This window comes from Phaseolus vulgaris, chromosome 8, assembly GCF_000499845.2.
Source record: "Phaseolus vulgaris cultivar G19833 chromosome 8, P. vulgaris v2.0, whole genome shotgun sequence".
NCBI lineage: Eukaryota > Viridiplantae > Streptophyta > Magnoliopsida > Fabales > Fabaceae > Phaseolus > Phaseolus vulgaris.
Genome location: NC_023752.2, coordinates 34,956,891 through 34,984,264, shown reverse-complemented (window position 1 = coordinate 34,984,264; position 27,374 = coordinate 34,956,891). Strand labels below are relative to the sequence as shown.

Here is a 27,374-nt window from a genome sequence, read left to right as displayed (position 1 = left end):
AGGGGGGGTGAATTGTTTTTAAACATTTATCACAAACTATACTGGACCAGAGCGCTCAGAGCCCAACACTCGATGGTCGGACCTCAACACCTGCCATAGACAGGTTAGCTTGGCTCTTGGGCTGAGTTGGAGGGCCATGTGTGATGTGATTCCACTAGCACAATTAGAATGATTCTTGACATTCTTAGGAATCATCTTGAGTTGGTCATGAGATAGGCACTTTATCATAGAATTGGATCAAGGTTCTATGAACAAGAACTCACCAAAACTAGTGCCAAAACACAAACTCATATGGAAGTTCCAATTATAGTCAAATTGAACCGAACAAAAAGGAACAAAAGCTAAGCAAACTGAAATAGAATGCTGGAAATTAAAATGTACCGAACCAAAAGCTGGAAAATGAAGAAGAAAGATGAAGAACAGCAAGGAACAACAAAAGAACCGAAGCAACACAATTAAAATTTGAAACTGTCGAACCAAAAATAACAAGGAAACAAGCTAAGACAAGGAAATAACAAAAGAAGAAAGGAAGGAGAAGAGAGTGCTCATGAAGATGGATGTATGGTTGGATGATCGCGCCACTAGAAGGATGGTTGCTCCTAGATGAGTGTGCTGCCGCCACTTGAGGACACCATGGATCCTTCAAGATGAGACTAGAGAAGAAGGCTCAAAAGCTCTCCAATGATCACTCAAAATTTGAGTATAGTTTCTTTACTCTCAATTCCAATCTGAATTTTACAAAGGGAGCACCTCTATTTATAGCCTAAGGTGCTGAAATGCAAGCTACACAAATTCAAATTTCCCCCTAAACATATTCTAGAACCGGCGCCAATTACAAGGCATGAGGAAGGTGTGACCTCTTCCTTCACTTTGGCACCTCCTATTCTACTCCTACACCTATCTACTAACGCACCCCCCCTTCTAAAGCTCCTAACTAAAGCCTAAAAGATGCTATAACAAAAGAGGTTTCTAATGTTTCCCTCTAAGCACCTTCAACCAAAGAAATTACAAAAAGAGAAAATAAATGTCCCCTAGCTCCTAAAGCTTGGAACATGCTTCTTGTAAGCCTTTGAGGTGGGCTTTGACCTCCATGGGCGTCCTCCATTTGTGCCTCTACCTCTTCTTGATCTTGTTGATTGGCCTCCATGTCCTCTTGAGCTTGATCTCCATCCATGTGATTGGGCCCCAGATGTATATATTAGTCTCTTTTTCGCATAAACCTTCATGCATAAGGCCTAGGTGGCTAGCGAGGGGTAGTTATGGACCTGGGGGTGCGCTTAGTGCGTATAGGGTATAGTTCAAGTAAAACATTTTCTTTTAAACCTAAGCTCATGTGTGTTAGGGCACGTAAAGGTAAGGTTGCATGTATGCAGAAGAGGAGCGTAGCGCCACGCTGAGGGCGCCTACGTAAACAGACTTGATCTCTGATGCTAGTACATGAGTTGGTACCCTGGTGGTTATTTTGTTATTATTTTATACACTCCCTGGAGGAAAGATTTTGTTCTGTTGCAGCATCGTGAGGGTGTGCCCTTGTGATGTGAGTTGATTTTAGGTTGATTCATTAGTGAAACTTTTTATAATTATGATCGGTAATTCTTAAGCAATTAAGGTGAGAAGTCTCAGGAAAATCCCCACTGGACATTAACTTAACAAGTGTTAAGTAGATGTGAAGGTTCAATTCCATAACACCAAAGGAAAAAGCACACTATATGTGATTATGAATGACAATTGGAGGTGCGGAAACAAGAACATTACACAAGACATACGAACTGATTAGAACAACAAATAAAGCAATTCAGTCGAATAGAATCAAGAAACAACACAAATGAACTGATTGAAATCAAGAACACATGAAAAAAACATATTTAGAAATTGAAATGGAATGGAAATGGAATTGGAAGATGAAGGTTAGGAAAGCTTATGTGGTTGAAGCTTAGGAAGAAGGTTCACGCCACTTGGATGGTGAATAGGCTCCAAGATAAGTGAGGTTGCCACCACTTGAGAGCTCTCAAAGACTCACAAGATAAAACTAAGCTAGGAGAAACAATTCTCACTATTCTCACACAATTTGTGTATAGTAACTTTAATCTTCATTCAATGTAATTTTACATGAGCCAAGCACCTTAATTTATAGTGTGAGAGGGCCGGATTTAAGGTGGGAAAAATCAAATGAAAGCCATTTGAAATTGGCGCCTAAACCAAGTCACATGGAAGGTGTGACTTGTTGCTACTTCTTTTCTTAAGCCCTACACTTCTATCCATACCTCCCTTTTATGTTCTATTTAAATCTACCAAAAGAAATTACAAAAAGACACATCAATTGATGCTCATCTCCTAATGTTTGTGCCCTACTCCTAGTAATCCTCTGAGGCATGGTGGATGATGAGATCATAGGTTGTGCTTGGGCTTGTTAGGTTTGGGCCTTAGGCGCCCTCTCTCCTTGGTCCTCATCACCTTGAGTAGAACATTTTCCTGGTGAGTATGCTTTCAGTTGAGTTTATATTCTCGTGAGAGAAAGCTGTTACAAGAGGTAAGTTATAAAAGGGGTTTGAGACCCCAGGTTAAGGTATGTTATTTCTAAGACTGAAACTTACTACTTCTTGTTTTTTATAAGCCTTGTACTGACTTGATCATCGAAGTGCAATCAACAGTTAGGGCCCCATTTGTTTCAATGGAGTTACGTTCAAGAGCAGTAAGAGATAGGACGAATTCGTGAAGAGACAGACGAAGCTAGAGCTTGTGATTAGAGTCAATTGGCGAGCATGTCAGCTGGTAGGAACATTTGGCGTCCACCATGGGATCCAAGAAAACCAAGTCCCACCCGTAGTCGTGCTCGAGTTCTTGGACGTGATGAGGAATAAAAGGCAAGGTCTGTTAGGATCTGAAGAGAGTGACAACCCCACCATACAACAGCTTATGAAGACTGTAAGTGCTCTCTAGGAGGTGATAGCGACATCCAAGGCTGAGTAGGAGAGGCTCATGGCGGAGGTCCAAGCCGAATAAGTGCTCAGGCAAGACCAGTTCATGGCAAAAATAGATGCGTCACGGGCGAGTAATGAGGAGTTACGCAAAGCCAATGAACGCTCCACAGAGGAGCGAGGCCCAATTACTCAACAAAGGGCTCGCCCCAGTCCATTTTCACTGGCGATTATGGACGTTGTCATACCAGCCAGTTTAATAATGCCCAAGATTGTTTTTATAGGTGCAGAAGTCCCCGAGGCCCATCTTACAACATTTAATTCCCAGAGGATGATCTCGGGAGGAACTAATGCTATGCATTGCAAGATGTTTATGGGCACGTTCATAGGCACGACATTACAGTGGTTTGTTAGCCTCCCAGACGGTCACATCACCTCTTTCGATCAATTTTTGGATTGTTCAGGGAACAATTCATTGTTAACGAAGCTCAACCGCCGGTCCCTTTCGACCTTTTCAGTGTGAAGTAGAGACATGGAGAACCTTTGAAGGATTTTTGAACAGGTTTGGGGTGTTCGTAGTAAAGCTCCAGACTCAGGATGAGGCCTTGATGGTCCATGTCTTTGGGCAGGGGATCATGTTAGGACCGTTCAGCGAGTCGCTGATCAAAAATCGGGCAAGGACATTTGGGGAAATTCGACGAGAAGTTGTCGCCCACATCACCGCGGAATAAGCTGTAACAGTGAAGCGTAGTAGCATGTACCCAGGACAGGCCAAGCCCAAGGAGGGCAATCGAGCTCAACGCTTGAAGGTACATGAAGCTGTAACCAAGAAGAGGTCGGACGTACGACGAGCACCCTACGCACCAAAGAAGGGCCAAACCATGACGAAGGCGAGAGATGACCTGCCTTTCCGACCAAAGTTCAAAATGACTTACAAGGAGTTATTAGCTATGCCGGGAATGATAGACAAACTGAGGTTCCCCCCGAAATCTGATAAGAATTTAGGACTGCGCAAAGAGGTTTGGTGCGAGTTTCACAAAGCGTTCAGGCATGACGTTGAGCACTGTATAACCCTAGGCTACCAACTAACAGGCTTGATAAAATATGGGTTTCTAAAAGAGTACGTGGAAGGAAGTCAGGAGGGGTCAAAGGAGGAGCTTCCTCTAGCAGACGAAGGACATGAGGTACCTTTCCACGACGAGATTAATACTATTTCAGGAGGATTTTCAGGTGGGGATGTTCCGCCTCCAAACATAAGAAGTACGCGAGGGAGGTGATGGTAGTAGAGGCATGAGGGTCTGATCAGTCAGTCGAGCTCGATCTCTGCTTTACAAAGGCTGATCTGGGAGACATGGTCCCACACGAGGATGATCCAGTAGTGATCTCGGTCATTACCGTGGGAAGAAGAGTACACGGGGTTCTCATTGAAGAGGGGAGCACGACCGACGTGATGTTTTGGGTAACATTTAATAAATTACAGTTGTCGCTTGACCAGCTGAGACCATATGACGGTTGCCTGTTCGGTTTTGCTAGAGATCAGGTGGAGGTTCGGGGGCATGTGGAGCTGAGGACGACCTCATCTCGCACAATTGGTATCAGGTATTTACTTGTTAACGCTGTTTCAGCCTATAACATGCTTTTCGGTAGGCCCTCCTTGAACAAGTTAGGCGCATTGGCCTCGACAATGCACATGAAGATGAAGCTGCCCTTCCTTGAGGGAGTGGTAATCATCATAAAGTCTGATCAGAAGGTGGCGAGGAAATGTTATGAAAATAGCCTAAAAAGCAGAAGGGGAGTATGTATGGTCACTGCCCAAGCACAGGGACCTGATATGACCACCTGAGCGGAAGGCACCAGCGAAAGGTAACCTGAGCCTGCTGGTGAGGTTCAGGAAAAAGAGATCAAATGGAAGAAGTTCAAGCTCGGCTCCTCACTAGGTCAGGAGATGGAAGATCAGATCGTCGAGGTGATAGAGAGGCACCATAACGCTTTTGCATGGACTTCTGCAGATATGCCTGGCATAGACCCTGACTTCTTGTGCCATAGACTTACTATGGATGAGAAAGTCAGGCCAGTAATACAGAGGAGAGGAAAGTTCAATGAAGAGGACGTCTAGTCATCAAAGAAGAGACCCAAAAGCTCTTGAAAGTTGGCCACATAAGGGAAATCCAGTACCCAGAGTGGCTAGAAAATATGGTATTGGTAAAGAAGGACAATGAAAGGTGGAGAATGTGCATCGATTTTACAAACCTAAATAAAGCTTGTCCCAAAGATTCAAACCCACTGCCCAACATTGATTCCTTGGTGGACAATGCTTCAGGTTGCCGACTTCTGAGCTTTTTAGATGCGTTCTCGGTGTACAATCAAATTTGCATGCACCCCCGTGATGAGAGTAAGACCGCATTCATGACAGAGCTCTCCAGCTATTGCTATAAGGTCATGCCTTTTTGGCTGAAGAACGTTGACGCTACCTATTGGAGGTTGATGGACATGATTCTCACCCCCATGATTGGCGAAATGTGCAAGCATACGTGGACGACATGGTCGTCACCTTGGAAGAGAAGGATCAACACGTCGCTGATTTGGAAGAGCTATTTACTACAATAGCTAACTACAATCTAAAATTGAACCAAAAAAAGTGTGTTTGGGGTAGAGGCAGGGAAGTTCCTAGGATTCTTGCTCACTGAACGGGGGATAGAAGCGAACCTGGACAAGTGTGCAAAAATCATAGGGATGAGAAGCCCCGCCACTGTGAAGGAAGTGCAGCAGCTGACTGGGTAGATGGCCGCCCTGTCCCGGTTCCTATCAATAGGAGGAGATAAGGGGTACCCATACTTCCAGTGTTTGAATAAGAGCAAGCGCTTCACATGAACTCGTGAATGTGAAGAGGCATTTATCAAGTTGAAGGAGTACCTGGCCAACTCGCCTGTCCTTTGTAAGCCGCTACCAGGTACTCCCCTTCGTCTCTATTTTGCAGTCATAGATCAGGCAATCAGCCCGGTCATTGTGCAAGAACAAGATCAGGCTTAGAGGCCAATATACTTCATGATCAAGGTGTTGCAGAGGCCCGAGGTACAATATCAGGCCATCAAAAAGCCAACCTTGGTAGTAATGTTTGCAACTTGGCGACTTCATCACTATTTCAGAGCTTTACTGTGATCGTAATGACCGATTTTCTAATCCGCAAAGTCCTCTAGAAGCCTGATGTAGCAGGCCGGATGGTACGCTGGGTAGTCGAGCTATCAGAGTTCGACGTACAGTACGAACCCATGGGGCCTATCAAGGGCCAAGTATATGTTGACTTCGTGGTAGAGCTATCCTCAGAAGCCATCCAGGTAGACGGTGGAGACTTTCAGTGGGTCCTTTCCGTGGACGGATCCTCTAATCAGCAAGGTAGCGGTGTTGGCATCATTTTGGAGGGACCTAATGGACTGTTGATTTAGCATGCCTTTAGATTCACTTTCAAGGCCAGTAATAACCAGGCTGAGTACGAAGCACTGGTAGCTGGGATGTTGTTGGCCAAGGAAATGGGCACTCGAAGTTTGTTGGTGAAAAGTGACTCGCTTTTGGTAACTGGGCAAGTCAAGGGTGAGTACTTGGCCAAGGATCAACAAATGGATGCGTACTTGAGATATGTTACACTCCTGAGGGAAGCCTTTCTGATGTGAGTTGATTAAGGGATGAACATTAATAGACACTTTCAAGAATTGGATTAAGATTCTACAAGCAATTCAAGAACACAAATCAAGAAACCCATGGGAAACCCATTTCAAGAAAATGAACCGAATAGAACATCAACAAGTAATTCCAACCAATTAAAACAAGAACCAATGACAAACTATTGATTAGAAACATTCAATAACAACATTTGACCGATTGAAAATCAAGAACAAGAAATAAAACATGTTTTAGAGTTTTTGATATAAAATGGGTATGGAAGAAGAAGATGAAGAGTTGAAGAAACTTATGTGGTTGAAGACAATGGGAGTGATCACGCCACTTGGATGGTGGAAGGCTCCAAGATGAGTGAGAGTGCCGCCACTTGAGGATTCCCAAGACCCACTAGATAAGACAAAGAGAAGGAGAGCAAGTCTCACAAAGAAACCACTCAAATTCTAGAGAGTAACCTCACTTTCAATTTCAATATTGAACATTTAACTTTTTAATACAAGGCACCATGCACCTCTATGTATACAAGGCAAGGGAGTTGGAAGAGCCACTCTTCTAGTTCCTTCTCTAAATTAGCGCCTAAGAGAGAAAGGAGTTGGAAGAGTCATTCTTCTAGTTCCTACTCTAAAGTAGCGCCTAAGAGCCTTACATGAGAGGTGTCTTTTGGTTTTCCTCTTTTGGCATCTTCCTAAGGCTACTCCTATATTATTTACAAATTTATACAAGGGTAATTAAAAAAAGAAAGCATTTGATGCTCTTTACCCAAAACTTTAGCCTTGCTTCTAGTAATCCTTCCTTGAGGTTCTTGGGCTTCGGCCTCAATATTAAGAACACTAATAGGAAGAACTTGAAGTGTTGTGGTCCTTGACCATTCCTCCTATTGATGGCATCTTTAAATGCTTGTTGAGATGACCCTTCAAGTATAGCATCCTCGGTCATCTTATGTATTTTTGGTTCACATCACTTTCCCACGTTCAAACTAGTGCATGTCCTAAGGGAGAAGAATGCTTGAGCATACCTGCTGGCCAAGCAGGCGAACTCAAGCAAGGGAGGTCGATAGAGGTCAGTTATTCAGGAGACCAATAAGTCACCCAGGTCCACTGCAGATGGAGCAGTAGAGGTCAGTCATGTGGAAACCTTGGAGGTCGGCTCGGTAAAAAGAAGAGGGCACAAATTGTTGACACAAAAAACATTGAAGGTGATGGATTTGTGTCTTCTTCTTTGCGGTTTTGAAGGTGAGTTGCGAAAGCTTCATGAATTGGAGATGGAACAAGGTCCTCCTAGGAGTGGTGGTGACCTTGAAGGTGCATGATAGGTAGGATTTGAGAGTGGTGAGGCCAACTCTTCTTGGAAGGTGACGGTTTAGGAAGATCAAAAGCCTAACCTAGAGGTTTTGTGCAAAGAGTGATATTGGCACAATTTTGGCAGCAATTTCACTCATGTATTAATCTTGAATTTACATGACCCAAGCTCCTCTATATATAGCAAGAGTGGGCTGAAAATGAAAAGAGAAGTGGAGGGAAATTCAAATGTTGGCACATGGGAAAGTGGCTCCTAAATTCAGCACATGTGAGGTAGGTTCTAGAATTCTTCCATGTGCTAGGAATTCTAGAACCTTACGCTCCACTTAGGCTAAATGTGGGCTGGACCTAAGTTTAATTAGGAGTAGGAAACTCTAATTAAACTTAGGTTAGCATTTTAGGTACCACTTTGCATGTTTCAACAAAAATAAGAAAGAATTAAACTATGCTACTTTTGACAAAAATGTAAAAACTATTCTACACTAGAGTTTATGACATGTAGAATTCGTCCTCTTGACCCCTCTTTGACCATAACTCCAGTGGTTGCCTCAATTTGACATTTTGGTGGCCTTTCAATGGATTGGTGTTGGGGCCTCTTCCATCAGAAGGTGCCCAAAATAAGAGTTTATGGCTTGTCGGGAGAAGAATCGTTGGACGTCTTGCAGGTCGCCATAGTGGAGACCTGGATGACACCATACCAGCGTTACCTTGCTGATAGAATGCTCTTGGCAGAGCCTGCAAAAGCGAAGGCGGTCAAGAGAAACGCAGGAAGTTATACCCTGATTGATGGAAAGTTGTTCCGTCAAGGCTACACTCATCCCGTCCTCACCTGTGTGAGTGGGGATCTGTGTACCTGTATCTTGGCAGAGCTCCATGATGGCATTTGTGGAAGCCATGTTGGACAAAGATCTCTCTCCCTGAAGGTCGTTCGTGCAGGGTACTATTGGCCGACTATGAAGGAGGACTGCATGAGGTATGCACAGCGATGCGAGCAATGTCAGAAGCATGCTGACTAGCATCATGCATCCCCTAAAGAGTTGCGATCAATACATAGTCCCTGTCCTTTCCATACTTGGGGAATAGACATCTTAGGTTCGTTCCCTTTGGCAATTCGTCAAATTAAATACCTAATGGTGGCAATCGAGTATTTCACCAAGTGGATAGAAGTTGAACCAATTGCACAGATAACCGCCTACAAGGTTCAGCACTTCGTGTGGAGAAACATCAGTTGTCGTTTTGGGGTCCTGAGACACTTGGTGTGTGATAACAGTACCCAGTTTGCAAGCCAACAGTTGGGAAAGTTTTGCACAACGCTTGGGATCAAACAGGTGTTTGACTCAGTGGAGCATCCTTAGACGAAAGACCAGGTCGAGTCTGCCAACAGAGTCTTGCTAAGGGGTTTGAAAAGGAGGTTGGAGAAAGCTAAGGGAATATGGGCAGAAGAGGTGCCAGAATCTTGTGGGCCTACCACACCACTCCTCAATCCACCACAAAGGAGACACCCTTCAGTCTGGTTAACGGGTCTGACGTCATGATCCCTGTAGAGATCCAGGAGAGCTTGCCATGATTCCATGGTGGAAGAATCTAATGAAGGGAGGAAGGCAAACCTAGACCTATTCGACGAGGTACGAAAGCAAGCATGCGTCAGAGCTGAAGCCTTGAAGAGAAGGGTGGAGCTGAAGCAAAAGACCAATTTCAGACCTTGGCATTTCCAAATCGCCGACTTGGTAATGCGAAAGGCTCACCCTTACGAGTTGGAGAATAAGTTGTCTCCCAAATGGACTGGCCCATTCCGCGTGGTGGAAGTACTCGAAAATGGAGCCTACAGGCTCGATGTTGAAGATGGGAGTTTTTATGCATCAAATCCACATGAAGCCTGAAGCTGTGCTGCTTTCTAGGTTTGGGTTTCAATTAGGTTGTTTATAATCTTTGTAAAGATCATTCCTTGAAGCCTACACAAAGCTTGATTAAATCTGCTTTAAGAAACTAAGTGCTTTTCCAAGAAAAGGGAAAAGAACCGGTTGATTTGTCGAAATAATCGGTTGTTTGTCACTTAGTTGGCTGGAAGTTTTGAAACTGCTTTTTGAATCAATTGTATAACTGTGTGACTCATTCAACCGATTAAATCGTGGTTTCAACCGGTTAAATGTGTGTTTTCATAACAGTTTTTTGAAAACTTGTTTTAACTGATTCAGTTGTTCAAATCTGCCTTAAACGGATGCTTTTCAAAAGCTATAAATAAGGCTTTCATTCAAATCAAAATAAACAACAAATACAACAAGTATTGATTCAGATTTGAGAAAGAGATTTGGTTTCTGAAAGTGTTTTCAAAAAGACCAAGAGTGCTTTCATAGGATCTCTGGTTCTGTAATTCCAGGTGTTTTCTATCTATTCCCGCCGGTTGACCGGGATCGTCTTTGCGTGTGGTTTGTCCTCGCGAGCTAGGGCACCTTCATTTTGCTCCGTCTGTGAGTACCTAAAAAGAAGTGAACAAAGGGGCACCCTCGCGGCCGTTTTCACTCCGACGATCAAGTCAGCTAGCGAGAAACATCAAAGGTGACGCACCTCTGTATCGGAACACCGTAAACGAATGCTCTGAAGGTGGTCAGAAATAACTGAGTGACTAAAACTGTGTTGCCCTAATTGCCTTGTGCTCACAGTGGGTGCGCAGCAAAAACAACTAGGGTTTGTGCTCTGTGTAAAACTGCGAGAATTCGGTCAAAACTCGGTCCCCTTTTCAAACGACCCAAGGCCCCTTTTTATATACCTTCTGCATTTAAAGCGCGTTGAAGCGCATTGAAGGCGTATAAAAATGTGCCTTGAAACATTTGATACGTAAACTAAATTAACGTGTACCTTGGTAAACTTTCACTGAAACCTTTAATGAGCACGTGTGCATTGCCACGTGCCCTTCTGACTTGATCGTTATTCTGCGCAGAGGGTCCCACAGCACCGCAACCCAACTTAGGGTTAATCCATTGTGTGGGCCCTCCGTCCTTCGAAGTGCTTTTGGCGTGTGGGTTGACTTTCTGGGTGCCAACTCATGCGTCCCAATCACTAGTCACTTTCCCTGGGGTGTATCTACCTTTCTCTCGTACCACGCACGTGGTTCTCCCCTGGTCATGGCCTTCTCATGGGTCGTATCTATACCAGGGTATCCCAGCAGTGGCATGGATACTTCACGAGTCAGGATATCCCCTACTGGTGCTAAAACTTATGGCCTTGAAGCCACCTTTCTCTTCTCCTTGCTACTGTTCTGGACTGTCGAGGCCCGAAGCCTCCTTGCGACGTCTTAACTTGGCGACGCCCCTCTTTGGGTGATGCCTCTCTTGGGCGATGTCTTTGCTTGGCGATGCCTCTCTTGGGCGATGTCAGACCACCTGATCTTCCATTATATAACACGTCGGTGACACACAAAGCGGCGACAACCGATTATGTATGCCGCAGAACGTCACTTCCATAAACGGTGACTGTGTTGACTTCTTGACCACCCACCTTTCTCTTGTCCACGTCATCACACCCGATGACCTGATCGGTACACAAGCCCCCCAGTCTTGAGCTGATAACTTGTTTCAGCAAAAAGACTAAGGCCTCGCCCTATCGTCCGCGTGGCATTTTGATGTGTATATGATGTGATTGCCCTTTGCTTAATCTACATCTGTCATGGACTTTATCTGTAACTATAACTCTTGATCCTTACCTAAATGTTTATTTGCTTTATCTTTGCATACTTGTGTCTGCTTCTGCTTTCTTTGCTATATCGCGTGCGTTACCTTCGGTACTCCTTGTCATTGTGTTCGACTTTAACTCTTTGGGTAGCACGTGATCTCCTCTCTTACTGTTCCCACCAGTTGACCTGGGTACGTCTTTCTATGCAACCTTGCCCGTCTGCTAGGTCACCCCTTTCTGGTAATCTGCGAACACCTGCAAAGAAGTGAACAAATGGGCGCCCTAGCGGCTGTTTGCACTACGACGCTCAAGTCGGCTAACAAGAAACACCAAAACTCTGCACCTTCGTATCGGAGCACCGTGAAAGACGCTCTGAAGGTGGTAATGAACTGTATATTGTGTACTGTTTTCTGGTCCTGGCAAACAATCCTTCTCTAGTCCCTTGTGCGTAACCTCAGGGCTCGAGCAAGCAACTAGACTGTGTTTTGGGGAAAATTTGCCAAGAGTCCGATCCCTGGTTCGAACGTTCAAAAACCCTTTCAACGCCACCCTGCATTAAACACGTCTTAAAGTGCATTTAAGGCGCTTTAAGGCGCATTTAACACGTTTCCTTAAAACCTTTAATGGAGGCATTTAAAGCGCTTTAAAGCGTTTAAAGCGTTAACTGGAATAAAAACATACCTGATGAGGAAACATTTAATGTGTCCTCATTTACTATCTCTGCTAACTTCTCGTTGACTCACTATCTTTTCCCTGACTTGATTACTATCACACGTGGAGGGCCTCATGGCGCCGTATCCCAATCTTAAGGACATTCTGTCACGTGAGTTTCCTCCTTCTCGAAGTGCTGCTGGCGCAGGGGGTGACATTCTGGGTGCCAACTCATGCTCCCCAGGTTTCAGCCACTCACCCTGGGAGTGTATCTACTTTCCTCTCGCACCACGCACCTAGTTCATCCCTGGGCATGACTCTGTCTTGGGTCGTAACTATCCCAGGGATCACCCTGAAGTGGCGTGGACTTCACGAGCCAGGATACTCCCCACTGGTATTGGAACTATGGCCCTGAAGCCACCTTTATTGGTATTATAACTGCGATCTGAAAGCCATCTTTCTCCTCTCTCTAACTTGGCCTCTGGCGATTTCGTCCCCTCCACAGTCTTTCCTACCCGTGGGTATCGGGGGGCGACGCCATCAGCGCCTTATACCGGCGACTCCCTCTACTGGCGACGCCTCATCTTGGCGACGCCTCTTCTTCTTGGCGACGCCTCATCCTCCTTCCTCGGGCCCCTCAATGGGTCCCACCGTATCTTTGACTTTGACTTTAGTCAACGCCCGGGGACGGGACGGTACACAAGCCCCCCAGTCTTGAGCTGATGACTTGTCTTCAGTGAAAAGACTAAGGCTTCGCCCACGCCATCCACGTGGCACTCTGGTGACATGTCATCATTCCCCGAACAGTTGACATGACCTTCCCTGAGCAGTTGACATGACATCTTCTTAATGGCTGACGGAACATCCTCTGAATCGGGGAAAGTGACGCTTTGGTTCACGCTTAATCGCTGGCCACGTGGCTCATCACGCGGCCACCATTCAGAGCCTCTTGCGCTTCCAGGGAGCGCATGATCCTTCGACACGTGGACTTATTGAACGGTCCTGATTTAACATCCTTTGGGCTTCCTTCGTAACGTTTAAGTTACCCCAGAGCCCGCGCTTGAAATCACTGTTCCATTCACTCTCTTTCGCACTTCATTGTTCATCTTCTCTGAACGCTCGAGGCTCTCTGCGATCTTCGTTCTTCCTGCACACTATCCATCTCCAACCACTCCAATACTCAAAGGTACGATCTTTTCCCCCTCAATGACTCTTCTTCTTCACTGCCTTGCTTTGTGTGTGAATGAACTGCCTGGGACTGTTTATCTTCTTGCCTTGTTGCACTGTTCTTGTGTTTCCATGTTCCTATGTCTTTCTCCTCTTTCTCGCGTGGGTAGGGTTTGTCGAGGGTTTCTCTTTTTCCCCCTTTTTTCTTCTTCAAAACCCCCTTTCGCTGAGCCCTTTCTTTTTCTTCATTCTTCAGCTCTTAAGTCGATGGCGAAAACCAAGACTACTGCTACTCCTCCACCCCCCCAGGTCCAACTACAAGGAGGAATACCGCTGGGCCTCCGATGAACTTCTTGCGGAGTGCTCCACCTTAACCTCTGTCGAAGACGTTGAGGCCCACAGGGGGGACCCCACACTATACAATTTCAATGCATTCCACAAGACCCACGACTCCCACATCTTCGTGTGTCGTGTAAAGCTGGGGGAACCCGTTTGCGTAGACGAAAGGGCCACTGGGGAAGTCCTTTCTTCTTCATCTACCAAATGGTATTCAAACGAGTGGGCCTGCGCCTTCCCTTTACTTCCTTCAAAAGGGAGTTACTCACCGAGATCAACACTGCCCCTGCCCAGCTTCACCCCAACAGCTGGGCGTTCGTAAGGGGCTTCCAAATTCTCTGCGGGTACCTGGGCATTCCCCCTTCCATGGACGTCTTTCTTCACTTCTTTGAGGTGAAAAAGCAGGGCAAGAGTCTCTGGATGAGCTTCTCCGGCGTTGCCGGTCGCATCATCCTCACCCTCTTCCAAAACTCATTCAAGGGGTGGAAGGGAAAGTTCTTCAAGGTGCGTGCCACTAAATTCGATCCCACTGCACTGGAGGGCTTTCCCCTGTACTGGTCGGAGAAGCCCATATCGACCAAGCCCAAGGCCTTGGATGAACTTGCCTTCGCTGACAGGGAGGTATGCAAGGTCTTAGCTGGGCTCGGGGTGGTTTTCGACACCGCCAAGCTTATTGCCGACGAGTTCAAGGCCCACGGCCTTTCCACCTACTTCGGTATTTGCTTTTGATTACGTCTGCTTGAACTTGCTTGCACTTACTTTGTCTTGTTTGAATTGGATTGTCCGAATCGTTGTATGTGAACTTACTTGAATTGCTTGAACTTCAGTGGTTTGCCTGCATGTGCTTTCATTCTTTCTCACCCGAGTTAATCTTTGCTTGGTTATTCTGACTGACGCAGGTTCGATAATGGACTCTTCAAAGCGCCGCACACTCGCCAAGGCCTTAAAGCAAATGAAATCCGCTAAAGGGGGTGGGGACTCCCTCGCCCTTGACGTGCCTCCCCCTAATCCCACGGCGCCCATCGTTTCTCTACCATCTCCACCATCCTCTCCCCAAACATACCAAACTCCTACTTCCCCTTCTCCCATTGATGCGGTCCCACTGGTCGCGGCGTCGACGTGTGCTCCAGCACCCCAGATAAAGGGAAGAGGGTGCTGGAGATAACTTCTGATAGTGACGACTCAGATGTCGGCTTGGTCTTCAAAAAGAGAAAGGCTACTAGGGTCCCTACCCTGCCAACCGCGTCTCCAGGTGGTGGCGTGGACTCTCTAAGGGACAGCCCTCCACCTTAAACAGTCCAAGAAGAACGGGATGAAGGGGCTGAGTCTGTTCCTCCACCACTACCATTGTCTGAAGCAGCTGCAGCTTCAGGCTCAGCCCCTCCCGCGCCTGCTCCTGTTCCTTCTCCCTCCGAGATTCTGATCCCCAGCCCCGTCTTCAGGCAGTTTGCGCGGGGATTCAACGAGGGGATGTCGCCGGGAAACCCCAACAGGGGAGAAGGCATGCCCTTCTACATGGGGGCCTTCCTGGCGGTAGCACTCGACTGGCGCTCCCAGGGCCAGAGCGTCGCGACGGGGAGGCAGGCCCTCCAAAGTCTGAAACAGGAGGTGGGGGCGCTGAAGGAGGAGGGAAAGGCTTGGGGGCTTAGGGAGGAAACTCACCAAGCTTCACTGAAGATGACCCAAGAGGCCAAGGAGGGGGCCGAAGCATATGCACACGAGATCGAACAAGCGTATGCAGACCTGTTGGCCCTCTTCACCTACCATCAAATCCAAAGCATTGGCCTTCAAGAGGTGGTTCGTGCCTTCGAAGTGCAGCGGAAAGAAATTGAAGAGCTGTATGCCGCTCGGGGGCAGAAACTGACCGAGGTTGAGGGTGCCCTGGCGGCAAAGGTCGAGGCCCTCGACCTTCTCCAAGCTGAATGTGAGAGGCTCCACACTAAATCCAACAAGCTCCAGGTGGGGAAGGAGTTCTTGGAAAAGCAGCTGGCGTCTAAGGATTCTAGGATCGATGAGCTGGAGAGGGCGAACCAGGAGCTCACCAACGAGATGGCGGGCATGTTCGAGGAAGGCTTCAAGGAGGCCCTGGCTCAAGCATCTTGCGAGAACCCAGGGATTAACGTCTCGAACTGCGACCCTGCCAACCACATCGTTGATGGAAAGGTGGTGCCTCTTGACCTGGAGGATTGAACCGCAGGCTCTCAGCTTCCATTTTTACTTCTTGTCTTTCCTTTGGTTTGGTGATTTGTAAATATCTGAACATTCGTAGCACTCGACCCTTCTGTACATTTACTGGGAACGCAATTTACGGTTTACTTTCGCTATTAATCTCCGCTTTATTGCTTGCCTATTCCTAAGAAACCGGATGTCATTGGATTGCTATCTCTACTCTTAGAGCCTCACCCGGCCCTCGTATTTTTCTTGTCTTTGGCATCTCGCGCTTTCACGCTTCTTCTTCTTCTTATTCTGCGCTGAATGTCCACGCTCGAGGAGAGACCTGCTCTGGGTGTCCTTAGCGTGTCTGAACACTTGGGACAAAGTCGCGCTTTGGTGCCCACGCCGATGGAGAGGCCTATATAACAGTGTCGTATCGTCCATGGAGTGTCTCAAACACCAAGGCAACCTGTCCCTTAACTCTTGGTGCTTGGCGCCCACGCCTGAGGAGAGGCATATTACATCAGCGCCGTATCGTCCTCAGGGTGTCTAGAAACGCCAAACACTAGGCGGGCTTGAAGCCTCCCGTGGGGTCGTCCCCTCCACAGTCTTTCCTACCCGTGGGTATCGGGGGGCGACGCCATCAGTGCCTTATACTAGCGACGCCATCAGCGTCTTATACTGGCGACGCCATCAGCGTCTTATACTGGCGGCACCATCAGCGTCTTATACTAGCGACGCCATCAGCATCTTATACTGGCGACGCCCTTCTACTAGCGACGCCTCGTCCTAGCGATGCCCCCTTCTGGCGACGCCTCGTCCTGGCGATGCCTGGTGCGGTCAATCTGTTGACTTTGGCCTTGACGTTGACTTTGACTTTGACTCTGGTCAACGCCCAGGGGCGGGACATTTGCCTTAGCGAAAATACTAAGGTCTCGTCCACGCCATCCACGTGGCATTTTCCATATTGCTGATGGGACGTTCCCCTGCTCGATTTAATCTTGACATTTTATGAGCTTTTGACAAGATGTTCTCTTCTTCGCCGGCGTGTCGTACCCTCGGGGACTCTGTCGACACGACGTTCTCTGAACGAGAAAAAGTGACGCTAAAGGTCGTCCTCCACTCTCCTGACACGTGGCTCGATCGCGCGGTGCCCCTTTTCGTGTCCTTTGGCGCCTCAACTATAATGTTTGGGTCTTTGAAATCTCGTACTTGCACTCATCGTTTCTGTGTTTTCGCATCTTCTTCGCACTGTTCCTCCTCCTTCCAAAGAGTTCTTCCTGCATTCTTTTCTCGTTGACATTTCCCTTCTGCACTTCTACCGCATTTTTCTCCTTTGATCTTTTAGTTCCTTCACTGACAGCTTGTGCCAACATGTCTACCAATCCTCCTTCCCCTAGAGTCAACCCTAAGGATCTTTACGCGTGGGCTTCGCGCGAACTCCTCGACGAGTGCTCTAGCTTACTTCCCGTCAGGGCCCTGAGGGAACATGTGGGGGACCGGAGTACTTACGACCACCGTGCCTTCGCGCAGAGACATGATGACGATATCGTCGTGCTTCCTTGCACCTTAGGGGAGTCGGTGTGTGGGGACGAGCGGGCTAACGACGGGGTCCCCTTTTTGTACTTTTATCAGGTAGTCTTTAAGAGCGTCGGCGTGCACCTGCTCTTCTCTAGGTTCGAGAGGGAACTGTTAACGGAAATCAATGCTGCCCCGGCCCAGCTGTACCCTAACAGCTGGGTTTTCGTCAAAGCCTTCGACATACTGTTTGGTTTCCTGGGGTGTGCACCCTCTGTGGACATCTTCCTTCACTTCTTTGAGGTGAAGAGGCAAAGGAACAACCTTTGGGTGACCCTCAACAATGTTCTTGGCAGGGTCCTCCTAACCCCCTTTTAGCACTCCTTCACAGGGTGGAAGGGCAAGTTCTCTAAGGTTTGTTGTTCCAATCTCGTGCCTTCCGCCCTGGACGGCTTTCCACTGTACTGGGTGAGGGAGACAAGAGCCCTGAAGTCCAAGCCTCTTAAGAGGTTGCCTTTGAACGACCAGGAAGCTTGTCGAATTTTGGCTGGGGAGGGGGGTTTTGACGCTGCCGCCTTGATAAGTCTGGAGTACAACGCTGAGGACTTGGAAAAATATATATGTACGAGAGATTACCTTAAAACCTCCCATTCTTCGCCTTTACTGGATTTTCGCATGACTTATCTTGTGGTGCCTTCACCATGCTTGTCTCTTTTGGTGCAGGTTCGAAGATAAACCGACAACAAAGGTCGCAGCTGGCCCAGGCGTTGAGGTCCGAGAACGGGGCTTCATCATCATCCCATTTAGACTCCGGAGGCCACTAAAAGGTGGCCTGATTTCGCTTTTCATATGAATATAGGGCGTGTACATGATTGCCCTTTGTCTAATCTGTAGTTATCACGAACTTTATCTGTAACCCTAACTCTTGATCTATACTTTGATTTCGTCTAAGCGCTGCCCATTTTATTTTTGCATATTTGCGTCTACTTCTGCTTCCTCTGCCATGCTGCGTGCATTACCTCTGGCACTCCCCTCCATCATTTTTAGGAGGGTTTATTTTACCTGTACTGAGTGTCCACTCTTAAGGGGAGACCTGCTCTGGGTGCCCTTAACGTGTCTAACACTTGGGACAAAATCGCGCTTTGGTACCCACGCCCATGGAGAGGCCTGTATGACAGTGTCGTATCGTCCATGGAGTGTCTCAAACACCAAGGCAACTGGTCCCTTATCTTTTTGGTGCTTGGTGCCCACGCCTGAGGAGAGGCCTATTACAGCAGCGTCGTATCGTCCTCAGGGTGTCTAAAAACACCAAGGCGAAGTGCTCCCATCTGATACCGGGGCTAGTTATTCATACTTGAGGAGGGGGCGTCCCAAAGGAATCCCTTAACCCCTGCTCAAGGACTGAAACTCCCGGGTTTTACCTTGTGTTGGACATACCTGTCATCTTGACCTCTAGGCGAATGCACGTGTTCTTACTACTTGCTTCGGATTCTGATGTCTGCTCCCTATTCGGCGATGCCTACGTTTGGCGACGCCTCACGTTGGCGACTCTTTATCTTTGCGATGTTCCATCTTGGCGGCATCTCCTGTTGGTGACGCCTTGCTTAGGCGATGCCTACGTTTGGCGACGCCTCACCTTGGCGATGCCTCTTTCTGGCGACGCCCCCCTCTTGGCGACGCCTACGTTTGGCGACGCCCCTTCTTGGCGACGCCTCATCTTGGCGACACATCATCTTGGCGACGCCTGACGCTGCCTTGGGTCTTTGTCTTTTATCTCTTTAACCTTTGGTCTTACCCTTTGAGTGGGAGGAGAAAAACTGAGACAACGTTTTCTTGAACTTCTCTTTTACTTGGGTGACCTCATTAAAAAACCCCCGAGAGGGAAAAAGAGTGTCCCCTTTACAATTCGTATTTCGTTACTCATAGTTTAACTGAAATAAAATTTTAAATTGGCCGCATTCCAGCTGTGTGGAATGGGACCTCCTTCCAAAGTCTCTAGATCGTACGAACCATTCCCCTTGGTTTTGGTGACTCTGAAGGGTCCGGTCCATTTGGGAGATAACTTATTCTCTAGCTCATATGGGTGAGCCTTCCTCATGACTAAGTCACCAACCTGGAATTGCCGGGGCTTTACCTTGGAGCTGTACTGTCGCTCCACTCTTCTCTTTACTGCCTCGGCCTTTATTCTTGCTTCCTCCCTGGCTTCGTCTAGTAAGTCTAGGTTCACTCGCCTTTCTTCATTGGACTCTTCAGCCACAAAATTCTGGTAATGTGGCGAGCTTTCGTGGATCTCGACTGGGATCATCGCATCTGACCCATATACTAGACTAAAAGGTGTTTCCATGGTGGCGGATTGGGGTGTGGTGTGGTACGCCCATACAATCCTTGGCACTTCTTCTGCCCACGCCCCTTTAGCTTTTTCTAACCTTCTCTTCAGTCCTCTCAGCAAAACTCTATTCGTTAACTCTACTTGTCCATTCGTCTGGGGGTGTTCGACTGATGCGAACACCTGCTTGATGCCTACCTCTGCGCATAGGTTTCTCAACTGTTGGCTTGCAAACTGGGTGCCATTATCGGACACCAGCCGCCTAGGTACACCGAAGCGACACATGATGTTTTTCCAAACAAAGTGTTGCACCTTGTGCGCAGTAATCTGGGCCACAGGCTCCGCCTCTATCCACTTGGTGAAGTATTCAATGGCGACGATCAGGTATTTCATCTGTCTTATCGCCAGTGGGAAAGGGCCTAGCATGATGTGATTCCAATAGCCACATAGAACAAGATTCTTGACATTTTTAGGAATCACCTTGAGCTGGAAAATATAGAGGCACTTTTCTTAGAGTTGGATCATTGTTCTAAGACAAGAACTCACCAATAACTAGTACCAAATCCCAAACTCATTTGGATGAACCAAATATTGTCAAATTGAATCAACAAAGAGATTAAAACTGGAATTGACCGAACAGAATTGAACAAATGATCAAATGAACCGAACCAAAACAGAAATTAAAAACAGAAACAGAACATAGTGCTGGAAAAAATAGAAAAACCGAAACTGAAAAATTCAAGAACACAAAGCAACATGAACAATTGAAGAAGAAGAAAGGAAGGAGAAGAGAATGCTCATGAAGATGGAAGGAGGATGGATGATCTCGCCACTAGAAGTGTGGAATGCTCCTAGATGAGAGTGATGCCGCCACTTGAGGACTCCAATGATCCATCAAGATAAGACTAGAGAAGAAGGCTCCAAAAGCTCTCCAAAGGTCACTCAAAATTTGAGTAGAGTTTTCTTAGATTAATTCCAATCTGAATTTTACAAAGGAAGCACCTCTATTTATAGCCTAAGGTGCTGAAAAATAGGTGGGAAATTTCAAATAAACTCATTTGAAATTCCCACCAAAAACAAGTCACATGGGAGGTGTGACCTTTTTCTACTATGACACCTCCCAAAAACTACACCTACACCACTCTCCTAAGTCACATGGACAATGTGACTTTATTTTACATTTTCACACACCTTTATTTAATAACCAAACCTCCTAAAACTATACAAGAGTATTTCAAAGCTTGGCCTTGGCCCTCATGGGATGGACTTGGGCTCTTTGGGCTTTGGCCTTCTTGGGCTTGGGCTTGGGCTTTGGGCTTGGGCCTCATCTTTATTTTATTTCTTCTTTTAATTTTGAGAAGACTAGAAGGAAGAACTTCAAATGTGAGGGTGGATGTCCTCTTCCTCCATTAATAAAAGCCTCCTTTATTTGATTCTCATCATACTCCTCGAGTTGGAGAGAATTCGTCCACGAATTCTGAATCCCTGCATATAACAAAGTCAGTTTAGTTTTACAATTAAAAGTGGAAGAAAAATGTAAACATGACTTAGCATTTGTAAATAATGGGATTTCAGAAAAGGAGGTTCTATAAATCGACCAAGTTGGAAAAATTTGTTTGGGAATGATGTGATGTTTTGGAAAAAGACCTCTTAAATGGTGACAACCATTAGGAGGTATGAACAAATCATCCCTAACATTTTTTAACCAAGATGGTGGTGAAATAGGAACCTTGGGTAATGAAAAAGATAAGGAAGGAAAACACCTTGGAGGTGAAAGGATAAGACCCATGTCAACTTGGCCTTCTTTGTCTTTTTCTTGTTTACTTGTGGTAGGTGGGTGAGTTAGGTCTTGTTTTACCTTGTTGATCTTTAAGATTTGCTTTTGTGGACAATGAAGAGCTATGTGCCCAAAACCTAAACATTTAAAACATTTGATATTTGAAGTTTTGGTAGGTGACTTAGGAGTAGAAAGATTTGTAGTAGAAACTTTGTTTGGAAACATGGTTTGTTTGGAAAAATTGGAAGGAGAAATTTTGTTTGCATCCTTCCTAGAAGAGTTGTAGAAATCATCATCATGAGTATTTTTGAAAGTTTTGTTCAAAAGATATGATTCTACCTTGATGGCTTTGCGAAACACGCTCTTTAAAGAAGAATATTCTTTTAATTCTACAAAATCTCTAATATCTCTTTTCAAACCACGTACAAACCATTTAATCTTTGACTCTTCATTAGCATGCATATTCATTTTAGTCAAAGTTGTTTCAAAATCTTTAAAGTATTCATCTACCATCCTATGTCCTTGAGGAAGCCTTTGGAACTTCAAGAAGTGTTCCTTCCTAGAAGGAGGAACAAACCTCGCGCGCATACACTCTTTCAAAGCATTCCAAGAAACCACGGGAGGTTTCTTGCGATATATAATGTCCATTACAATTTTATGCCACCATTCTTTGGCATAGCCCAAAAAGGATAAAGAAACTAATCTAAGTTTTTGGTCATCTTGGACCTTATACACATGAAAATAATGGTCAACCTTAGTCTCCCATTCTAAATACACATTAGGATCACTATCACCATTAAAACTAGGGACTTTTTTACAAGCAATGTTGAACACTTGGTGATATCTTTGGTCACGGTTATAGCTCTCTTCATGAGAATGATGGTGATGCCTCCTTCTTCTATGTTCTTCTTCACCAAGGACTGAAGCTTTGGAAGGAGAATGCTGTTTGTAAGATGCACCACTTGAATAGCCAGCCATTTTGCAAATAAAAAACAGCAAACACACAAAAACAGCAAACAAGTTAAGAAACAAAATTAGCAAAAACAGTGATCTTGGCAATGAAACTGCCGAAGTGAAATGAGGCTGAAAAAAGAGATCACTCTCAAAGAAATAATGTTCTTGCACCAATCTGATCTTGAGGCCTTGGAATCCTCAAATGAAATATGTCAAAGCAAGCACACCAATCTTAAGAGCAAACCACCACAAAACCAAAGAAACAATAAAGACAAACAAGAAAAGGTATAAGCAAGGAAAGGTAATTGCAAAAGGAATACTATATGTAACATCTCGAGATAACACGGGCTTGGGCTTTGGGCTTGGGCCTCATCTTTATTTTATTTCTTCTTTTAATTTTGAGAAGACTAGAAGGAAGAACTTCAAATGTGAGGGTGGATGTCCTCTTCCTCCATTAATAAAAGCCTCCTTTATTTGATTCTCATCATAGCATGTCAACTCCTCTGGCGGCACCTTGTGCCAATCAGCGTGCCTCTGACACTGCTTGCAGCGCTGGGCGTGCCGCACGCAATCCTCTTTCACTGTCGGCCAGTAGAAGTCGGCACGTATCACTTTGGAAGCTAAAGACCTTCCTCCCACGTGACTCCCGCAGATACCTTCGTGGAATTCAGCCATTATCCTGGTGCACTCGTCGCCGCTTACACACGTAAGGATGAGGTGTGTGAACCCGTGTCTGAACAATATCTCGTCTACCAGGGTATATCTTGCAGCGTTCTTCTTAATCTTCTTGCCTTCTTCTGGTTCTGCTGGGAGAACCCCATCCGCCAGGTATCGTCTGTATGGCGTCATCCAAGTGTCTCCCTCGGCTAAAGCATATATCTGCGTATACTTTCCTTCCTCGGGTGCGTCCGCGTATGTGCTGATGCAGGGTGTCTTCATCGTATCTTGAGTCAAAGAATGATGACTCCTTGGTCTCCCTCTCGCTGTACAAATATGGAGGACGTCCACCCTGTTATCTTCCACGAATTTTCGTGGAGCTTTGAGCGTCTCTTGGATTACTGTCCTCTGACTGCCCCCCTTGCCTGAGCTGGCCAGCTTGGCAAGCAGGTCAGCTCTGGCAATCTGCTCTCTTGGGACATGTACTAACTCAAGAGCGCTAAATGCTCCCTTCAACAGCTGGACGTACCTTAAATACGCCTCCATTTGCGGGTCCTTAGCTTGAATCACTCTTCACCAAGAGGTTTTGCGCACCCATCTCCTTGGCCAGGAGCATCCATGGGATCAGTGCCTCGTACTCAGCCTGGTTATTGCTCGCTTTAAAAGCGAAACACAAAGCTTGCTCGATCAGCACACCATTAGGTCCCTCCAAGACTATTCGTGCTCCACTTCCTTGCTGATTGGAGGAGCCATCGACCGAGAGCAACCACTGCTATCCCGACTCCATCTCTTGGTCGCCTCCGGGTGAGAGGTCTGCAACGAAATCCGCATATACCTGTCCTTTGATAGATCCTCTGGGCTCGTACTGGATGTCAAACTCTGACAGCTCCACCGCCCAGCGAACCATCCTTCCAGCAACGTTAGGTTTCTGCAGTACCTTCTGGATGGGGAGGTTCATCATCACCACTACTGTAAAACTGTGAAAGTAGTCGCGGAGCCTCCTGGCCGAGAATACCACGGCCAATGATGCCTTTTCCAGCGACTGATACCTCGTCTCTGGTCCTTGTAAGGCCTTACTCACAAAATAGATGGGCCTCTGTACTTGGTCCTGCTCCTGGACTAGCACAAAATTGATGGCCCGCTCTGTTACCGCAAAGTATAGTCGGAGGGGCACGCCTGCCACTGGTTTGCAAAGGACGGGTGGTGTCGCCAAGTACTCTTTCAACTTGATGAAAGCTGCTTCACACTCGTTGGTCCACGCAAAGCGACTATTTCTTTTGAGGCACTAGAAATAGGGGTGTCCCTTCTCTCCTCCCGCAGAAACGAACCTTGATAATGCTGCCATTCGCTCTGTCAGTTGTTGCACTTCCTTCACTGATGTCGGGCTCCTCACAGCGATGATGGTTGCGCACTTATCAGGGTTTGCCTCAATTCCTCTTTCTGTAAGCATGAAGCCTAAAAACTTTCCTGCCTCAACCCCAAAGACACACTTCTCAGGGTTCAGCTTGAGGCGATATTTTGAGATGGTGGCAAACAACTCTTCCAGGTCTGTTGCATGTCGCCTCCTATCGCGCGAAGTTACCACCATGTCGTCTACATAGGCTTGCACGTTCCTTCCCAACATGGGCGCCAGGACCTTGTCCATTAACCTCTGATAGGTGGCGCCTGCATTCTTTAACCCAAACGACATCACTTTGTAGCAGTAGCTACATGTCTCTGTCATGAACGCTGTTTTACCCTCGTCCCTCGGGTGCATCTTGATCTGATTTAACTCGAAAAAGCGTCCAAAAAGCTCAGAATCTCGCAACCCGAGGCACTATCCACCAAGGCGTCAATGCTGGGTAGTGGATATGAGTCCTTGGGGCACGCCTTGTCCAAGTCCGTGAAGTCCACACACATCCTCCACTTCCCGTTTGCTTTCTTCACCAGAACAACGTTGGCCAGCCACTCGGGGTATTGGATTTCCCGGATGTGTCCGGCGCTCAACAACTTTTGTGTCTCTTCCCTCACCACAAGCCGCCTTTCTTCGTTAAACTTTCTCCTCCTCTGTCGCACGGGGCGGACCGTGGCGTCCATGCTAAGGTGGTGGCATAAAAAGTCAGGGTCGATGCCCGGCATGTCTGAGGCGGACCATGCGAAAGCATCTAAGTGACGTGAAATCACCTCCGCCACTTCGTCCAGTTCTTCTTGGCTCAACAAATGCCCCAGATTGAACGTTTTGCCGCCAATCTATCTCTCCACCACGTTGGCCGCCGGTTGGTCTCTGCTATCTTCCTTAGGGGGCGTCGCCCGGTAGTGATCTCCAAGCGTCGCCTCTTCTATGGGCGAAGCGTCGTCATGTCTCTCCTCTGTGCGCGCGTCTGCTTTAGGCGTCGCCCTTACGGGTGCGGTCTCGCCAGGCGTTGACTCCTTAGGCGTCGCCTCGTTCGAGGGCTCTACTTCCATCATAGTGTCTGAACTCGGTGGACGTTCGAACACCATGAACACACCTCTCTTTGTCTTTAAACTGTTTTCGTAGCATTTTCGCGCTTCTTCCTTATCTGACTTGATGACAATCACCCTGCCACTGAGATTCGGCAGCTTTATCTTCATGTGGCGCGTGGAGGCTACTGCTCTCAGTCTATTCAACGCCGGTCTTCCCAACAGAATGTTGTAAGCCGAATTGGCGTTTACTACTAAGTACCGAATGCTTTCAGTACGTGAGGCCGCTCCATCTGTGAATGTCGTCCTCAACTCCAAGTAGCCACGTACTTCCACCTGGTTGTCAGCAAATCCATACAAGCACCCGGTGTAGGGCCTCAAAAGGTCCGGGGACAACCGTAGCTTATTGAAGGTCGACCAGAACATAACATCTGCAGAACTTCCCTGGTCGATTAGCACCCTGTGCACCTTTCTTCCTGCTATGATAACCAAAATGACCACGGGGTCATTGTCGTGTGGGACAACATCTCGCAGATCCGCCCTCGTGAACACGAGGTCTGACTCCCACGGGTCGCCTGAGATCTTTTCATCAATCGAATTTACTCCCCTCGCATATTTCTTGCGTTGGGATGCCGTGGGTCCCCCTCCCGAAAAAGCACCAGAAATGGTATGGACTTCGCCATGAACCGACATTTCGTGCGCTTGATCCTCCGCTAGTTCTGGTAGGGCCGCGGTTGTGGCGGGTTCAGCGAGATAATCCTTCAAGAACCCATTTTTTACTAACTCGTCTAACTGGTACCCCAGTGATAGGCAGTTGTTGATGTGGTGACCGAAAGCTTCGTGGAACTCACACCAAGAGTCCTTGCGAGGCCCTAGCACCTTGCCAGTCTTCACCGGTCGCCTCAAACTTTCAGCTATATTAGGCACGGCGATTAGGTCCTTCAACTCCACCACAAATTCGTACCTCGCTGGTCTGGCCCTTTCTCTGACCGGACAATTTCCTCCCGCTTGACCCCTGGGTTAGGGTTTTCTTGCCTCGTAGGGGCGTCTCCCTTCCTGCTTCTTCCTTCCCGTCGTGGTCTCGTTGACCCTGACGGGTTGAGCCCGTGTCTGTGCCCTCGAGCGTTAGGGTGCGACGCTCGTGCGCTTCTCACACACCTCTCCCTCAGAGGCAATATGCTCCACCGCGCGACGCCTTATTTCAGCGAAGGTCCTGGGGCGATTGCGAATGATGGATTCGCAAAAGGGGCCAGGACACACGCCTTTCCTGAATGCGTACACGATCATGGGTTCTTCCGTAGTACCAACCTTTACTACTTAGGCCCCGAAACGGTTGATGTACTCCTTCAAAGTCTCACCCTGATACTGTTTCACGTCGAACAGGTCGTATAAAACGGGCGGTGGGGCCCTGTTCGCTAGGTATTGCTCCCTAAATAACCGCGACAGCTGCGGGAAGGAGGTGATATGGCCGTCTGGAAGGCGGATGAACCAATCCATGGCCATTCCCGTCAAGGTGCTCATAAAAAGCTTGCACCTCACGGCATCGGAGCCGCCTACTACCACCATGTGCGTGTGGAACGCAATGAGATGTGCTTCAGGATCCTCCATCCCGGTGAAGATCACCTTGGGCCCTGCGAACGTGTTGGGGATCACTGCTTCCAGAATCTCCTGTGAGAATGGTGTGGAAAACTCCCTTGGTGGGGTGAGACGTTCGGTCTCATCTATGTCACGTCGCCCTTGGTTATTGCCCAAACCACAGCGCAACTCCTCATTCATACAATGGAGCTCTTCGTTTCTCGCCTGGGAGGCCGCGAGATCCGCCTGCATACGTTCTTGCTCCGCCCTTGATTCTGCCA

General features: G+C 47.2%; 2 protein-coding genes across 2 annotated transcripts; one reads left to right on the top strand and one right to left on the bottom strand.

The window, feature by feature from the left end:
• The first annotated feature begins 8,463 nt into the window (after positions 1-8,463).
• On the top strand, positions 8,464-8,904 carry LOC137825008 (uncharacterized). The gene has a single exon (XM_068630680.1). The coding sequence runs from the start codon at positions 8,464-8,466 to the stop codon at positions 8,902-8,904; it is 441 nt and encodes a 146-aa protein (XP_068486781.1).
• Positions 8,905-24,864: 15,960 nt separating this feature from the next.
• Positions 24,865-26,211, bottom strand: LOC137825006 (uncharacterized). The gene is made up of 2 exons (XM_068630679.1): positions 25,587-26,211; positions 24,865-25,217 (listed from the first exon to the last, which is right to left on the bottom strand). The coding sequence occupies exons 1-2, from the start codon at positions 26,209-26,211 to the stop codon at positions 24,865-24,867; spliced, it is 978 nt and encodes a 325-aa protein (XP_068486780.1).
• Positions 26,212-27,374: the final 1,163 nt, after the last annotated feature.

Excerpts from the sequence above, each read along its gene's own strand:
- LOC137825008 (XM_068630680.1), top strand. The coding sequence starts at position 8,464 with ATGGATTGGTGTTGGGGCCTCTTCCATCAGAAGGTGCCCAAAATAAGA.
- LOC137825006 (XM_068630679.1), bottom strand. The coding sequence starts at position 26,211 with ATGTCGGTTCATGGCGAAGTCCATACCATTTCTGGTGCTTTTTCGGGA. Across the intron at positions 25,218-25,586 it reads CAGTTTAAAGACAAAGAGAG|ACATGCCGGGCATCGACCCT; the intron begins GTGTGTTCATGG and ends GGTCCGCCTCAG.